General features: G+C 42.5%; 1 protein-coding gene across 3 annotated transcripts in view; it reads left to right on the top strand.

The window, feature by feature from the left end:
• Positions 1–741: 741 nt before the first annotated feature.
• The window catches only part of spire2 (spire-type actin nucleation factor 2), an 82,178-nt gene continuing 76,875 nt past the window's right edge, over positions 742–6,044 (top strand). For 2 of the 3 annotated variants that reach the window (XM_073070207.1, XM_073070205.1), the window contains exon 1: positions 743–1,265. In XM_073070207.1, the coding sequence (XP_072926308.1) occupies positions 980–1,265 (286 nt within the window). In that variant the 5' untranslated portion in view covers positions 743–979. Of the gene's footprint in view, positions 1,266–6,044 lie in introns of all 3 variants that reach the window. The other variant, XM_073070206.1, reaches the window with a different exon arrangement.

Genomic DNA, 6,044 nt, shown 5'->3' with positions numbered 1-6,044 from the left:
CTTAAATTAGGGGCCCACTTTGAGCAACTACACTCTATATGCCAAAAGCAGAACTTCCTGGTGGTCAACCATTTTAATTCCTGTCCCCATTCCCTTTCCGACATGTTGGTCCATGGCTGCCTTTATTGCGTCAAAGAGACCACTTTAAGGGTGGGGGAGCAATACATTGTATTCCATCTTTGGAATAGTGCCTCCAAATTAATGGCATGAAGATCAATTTCCCATTCTGGTATTTTTTCCTTCCTTGCCACCTCTATTCCCCACTCTGGCCTCTATCCCTTCTCCTCACCTCCCCCTAGTGCCCCTCCTTCCCTTTCTCTCATGGTCCACTCTTTTCTATCTGGTCTTTCTTTACCTGCCCTCTTTTTTTAAAAAAACCACCTTTCCCACCCACCTGGTTTCACATTCTAGCTAATCCATCGCCTAACCCCCTCCAACACCTTTTTTAAAATTCTGGCGTCTTCCCCCTTCTCTTCCAATCCTGAAGAAGGGTCTCAGTTTGAAACGTCGACTGTTTATTCATTTCCATAGATGTTGAGTTCCAACACCACTGTGTATGTGTTGATGTTGGAAGTGCCAATGTTTGGTATCATTTCTCGCTAATGAGAGACAGTCCTGCCTGGATGTTGCTCGGTATTTCCGCCGTGGATTACAAGGATGCCGCATGTACCATAGATTAGGCGGATGCTTACTGCTGACAGAAAAGATTATGGCGAGTCGAGCAGTCAACGCCCAAGTTACCAGTTTGGGGAATACTTTCCACAGCCAGTCGGTTCCAATCTCAGCCGCCTGATTACTTTTGTCCTTTTGGCTTTTCTCCTCCCATTCCGCTGGGTGTTTAGGAGGCTGGGCTGGCCCAGAGCGGGACGATCACATGGTGCCTGCTGATTGACACTGGAGCTGCGGACTGAGGCTGCGACTCGCTGTTGTGGAAACCCGGAGGAACGCTGAGAAGTGGAAATGAGAAGGCGAAGGAGAGATGGCCCGGTCAGCCAGTGATGGGGAATCCGAGCAGCAGGTCGCCGGCTCCAGCGACGTGCTGGAGTTGCAGGTTTTGTCCTTGGATGAGATCCTGAGAGCCTACGAGCAGCCGATCAATGAAGAACAAGCTTGGGCGGTGTGTTACCAGTGCTGCCGATCCCTGCACAGAGACTGGCCCCGGGAACAGGTGCGCGTCGGCCGCGTCCGGGAGCTCGCAGCTATCCTTCTGCATCGGGATGGCACCGTGTCCCTCTGCGAGGAGCAGAGGAGGCCCTCGCATGCAGGTAGGGACCAAACCAGGCCGGGTACTCGGTTACACCAGCAGGTAACCACATCACACCGACCTGATTAAATGTCGACTCCTATTACTTTGATACTGTTCCACGTACCACAATTAAAGCTAAAATCTAACCGATCAGAGAAACTAGCCGTGCCACAAGAACTGTTAAGGAAAACCCAATCTGTAGCGACTTGCTTCATCCACCCCGGAGATGCTGACCATCTCCCAACATAGCTTGGGGTTATAATTTTGCCTCGTTAACGTACTCATGAAATGGATACCCTGCGCAGTACTTTATAATAGAGCTTCAAAAAGTATAGTCGCCGAGTAAACACCGATTCTTCACCAGTTCCATGTGTAGGACCAAGCAAAAACTAAATATTGCCTTAGCACGTAAGCGTGTTTGTGTTAAACATAATGTAATAAAATGTATATTTTGCGAATCGTTTTCAAACCTGAGGTTCGAGTGTTTTTACTGGGATGGATTTACCAACACCGAGGTACAAATTGACTTTTAATATAAATTGCTTTTGAAATCCATATGCCAAAATCGTTTCAGCTTTTCAAATTCTAAATTCTATAAATCCTAGGCAGAGGATTAATTACAAAAACAAACTTGTAGCTCTCCGTTTGTCTTAATTACTCCACTTTATTTTTTTCTGCAGTAAGTTAATATATATATATATATACAGTACGCACGCATTATATTCTACCAACTTGTTTTAATCTTTCAATTTAAGGTTTGTTAAATGCTTCAAGGGATTTTGAAATATTCTGCCAGAATAACTGGATCAGGTGAAGAACTGACTGAACAAGAACTAATTATATAATATTTTGAGTTATCCTGAAGGCATTTACAGAGCAGTTATTAAGTCATAACTTTTTCATACTTTTGAATAGTACCTTCTGATTTCCTGAATGGATCACAGCTTGCATTCTATTACTAACAGCACGTTGTTTTGGATGTTAGAAACGGAGGATAAAATGAAGGCAGTTTCTTACATCCAGTACAGAAGAGCAGTGCTGCCCGGTGCGGGGTGACTGTTTATTACTTATGCTTTTAATTGACAGTGATTTGCTTTGAGGCTTTTGTCACTGCCACTTGGCGGAAAAACAACCGCCAAGAGGCACGTAGGAATTGTGCATTTAACTTGGCCTCTTTTTTTAATGGATTAATCGCAAGTAGTTTCCCTTTCTAACTCCAACAAATTATCGATGCTGATTGTCAAGAAAGAATAACAGCTCCTCAGTGTAATGGAAATTCGGGAACCTGTCCTGCCTCTTGCAGCCAGTTCAGGAGTGTTGTTATCAGAGAACTGTGTGGATTGTTGCCTCTTATTTATGGTAGCTGTGTGTCTAAGAATGACAGGAAAATATAGATTCTGTCCCTTGGAAAGAGCAAAGCAATCGGAATCCTACTTCGCTCTTAATTTTTTTTATTTTCCTGACATGTAACATCCATCTCCATTCTGCCACCTGCTGTATGAAATTGTCGAAATTTTTTGTTTCCTTCAGCTCCTTGACAATGAATCCGAAAAGGGTTAAGGTTGTGATTTTTATGGCATGATTCAGAGACGCGTATTGATTCCTTGACATGCTGGTTCAAAAGTACTGGCTGGGATTAAGTTGGTTCTAATAAATGTGGAGCTCAGAGGATTTCAGAACTCTGTTCACTCACCTCCAGGGGAATAAATGGTTTACAAAATGGAACAATACTGAGATTTCATCCACATGAGTGTATTTTGAGTTGTTTTGTCTTTTACAATAGTTGTTGTTGTGTATTGCAATGGATTGCTGCCCCAAAACAACAAATTTCATTATGTATGCTAATGGTATTAAGACCATTAGACATAGGAGCAGAATTAAGCCATTTGGCCGGAGCTGCTCTGCCGTTTCATCATGCCTGATTTATTATCCCTCTCAACCCAATTCTCCTGCCTTTTTCCCTGCAACTTTGGAGCATATGGTTGATTTTTTTTTAGTCCTCCAATGTCCAATTTTGCTAAATTTGTGAACAGAATAGATGTTGCTTTCAGTTGCTTATTTACATGGGAAACTTGACCTAGTATTACAACAAAAATATTGGATTACAACTTTTGAGTGCTCATGGTATCCACTACAATAATGTACAAACGAATTAACTTTTTACTTCCAATTTAAAACTATATGCACAAAACATCTGTTAGACCATAAGACATTGGAGCAGTATTGGGCCATTCAGCCCATCAAGTCTGCCCCACCATTCCATCACAGGTGTTCCTGGATTCCACTCAACCCCGTTCACCTGCCTTCTTGCCATATGCTTTGATGCCCTGACCAATCAGGAAACTATCAACTTCTGTTTTAAATATACCTACGGACTTGGCTTCCGCCGTAGTCTGTGGCAGGGCATTCCACAGATTCACCACTGGTTTTTAAAAAAAAATCCTCCTTACCTCTGTTCTTAAAGGTTGCCCCTCAATTTTGAGGCTGTGGCCTTTAGTTCTGGATACCCCCCCCCCCCCCCCCCAGCACCACCAGAGGAGACATCCACCTTGTGTAGTCCTTTCAACACTTGGTAGATTTCAATGAGATTCTTTCTACCCCCCCCCCCACCCCCGCATTCTTCTAAATTCTGGTGAGTACAGGCCCAAAGCTGCCAAACGCTCCTCAGATGTTAACCCCTTCGTTCCCAGAATCATCCTTGTGAACCTCCTCTGGACTCTCTTCCAGGACAGCATATCCTTTACAAGATATGGGGCCCAAAACTATTGACAATACTCCCAGTATGGCCTGGACAGTTCTTATAAAGCACTAGCATTATCTCCTTGCTTTCATATTCTATTCCCCTTGAAATAAATGCGGACTTTGCTTTGCCTCTTTACCACAGACTCAATCTGTGAATTAACCTTCTGGGAGTCTTGCACGAGGGCTCCCATGTCCCCTTGCACCTCTGATGTTTGAATTTTCTCCCCATTTAGATAGTCTGCACTATTGTTTCTTTTACCAACATGCATTATCATACATTTCCCAATACTGTATTTCATCTGCCACTTTTTTTGCCCATTCTTCCATTTTGTCTAAGTCCTGCTGCAATCGCATTGCTTCCTTAGTGCTACCTACCCCTCCACATATCTTTGTATCATCTGCAAACTTTGCCACAAAGCCATCAATTCTACTCTCTAAATCACTGACAAATAATGTGAAAAGTAGCAGTCCCAATACTGACCCCTGAGGAACACCACTAGTCACTGGCAGCCAACCAGAAAATGCCCCCTTTATTCCCACTTGCTGCCTCCTGCCTGTCAGCCATTCCTCTATCCATGCCAGTATCTTTCCTATAACATCATAAGGTTTTTAAACCAGTTCCATACTTGATTCTTAAATATTTTTAGAATGACGAGTTATTTTGGGCTAGCAAAAGATTATTTTAAGCTTTTGGGAGCTTTTGGAACTTTGCTGAGACCTAGAGGTAATTTTTCTACTGCCAACGAGAAGTATTGAATAAAGCCAGCCTGATCTCACAGCCAATCTAAATATCAATCACTGAAAGTTTTATCCTTGAAGATCCATATCCTCACAATGTAAACATTTTCATAGTTATAATTCATCCATTCAATTAGAAAGGTTGTGATTTGTTAACTGTTTTTGAAAATTTCTGTAAATTTTAACGTATTTTTGTAAGTTAAGGTCAAATGCAGAAGTCCTAATTATATCACATGAAAACAGATCCTCAAGTATTTGTGCTTCTCCAGTCCTGAGGGAAAGACTGCCTGAAACAGCAACTGTTTATTCGTTTCCACACATGCTGCCTGACCTGCAGACCCCCTCCAGCATTTTGTGTCTTCCTTTGGCATTCATCCTGACCGAAGTAAACCTACCTAAACTAATCCAATTTGCCTGCAGTTGATCCATATCTCTCCAAACTTTTTCAATTCACACATGCATCTCGTGTCTTTTAAATATTCAGTTGCACCTGTCTCTAGCGACTCATTCCATATACCCATCGCTTTCTGTGTGGAAATACTTGCCCTCTCATTTTGGATTCCTTTACCCTGTGAAATGAACTCTGACTGTCTGCCCTATCTATAGGTTTTATAAACCTCTATAAAGTCATCCTTGAGCCTCTTTGACTCCAGGGAAAATGGTCCCTGTCTATGCAGTCTTTTATAAGTGCAGAGTAGCAACATCTCTGCACTTTCTCTAGCTTAATCAGTCCTTATAGTGACCGGAACTGCCTCCTACCTGTCAGCCATTCCTCTATCCATGCCAGTATCTTTCCTGTAATGCCACAGGATTTTTAAACCAGTTCCATTCTTGGTATGCAGTCTTGCCAATGTTGTATACAGCCCTGACATGATGTCAAACTCCTGTACTCAAAATGCCAATCAATGAAAGAAACATGCCAAGTGCTGCCTTTGCTACCCTGTCTACAGCTTTCAGGGAACTATGTTTGTATCCCTAACTCTATCCATTTAGCTATACTCCCCCAGAGCCATGGCATGTACTGTGTAACCCTACCCTGCTTTCAGTTCCCAAAAGGTATCACTTCCCAACGTCTGAGTTAAATTCCTGCCTTTCCCTTGCCGACTTTTCCCATTGTCCTAGATCCTGTTGTAAACCACCTTCACTGTCCATTATACCACCAATTTTGGTGTCCTCTGCAAACTTACTAGTCATGCTACCATATTCCCATGCAAATCACGAATAAATTAGAATAAAGATTTATCGTTAAGCAATTATAATATGGATATGTATTCTTAATTGTGCACAAGTTCTCCTGACGTAGCTGTAGTGGTTCATC

The sequence above is a fragment of the Hemitrygon akajei genome, chromosome 17, assembly GCF_048418815.1.
Source record: "Hemitrygon akajei chromosome 17, sHemAka1.3, whole genome shotgun sequence".
NCBI lineage: Eukaryota > Metazoa > Chordata > Chondrichthyes > Myliobatiformes > Dasyatidae > Hemitrygon > Hemitrygon akajei.
Note: the sequence above shows the minus strand (reverse complement) of the source record. Positions and strands in the feature narration are given on the sequence as shown.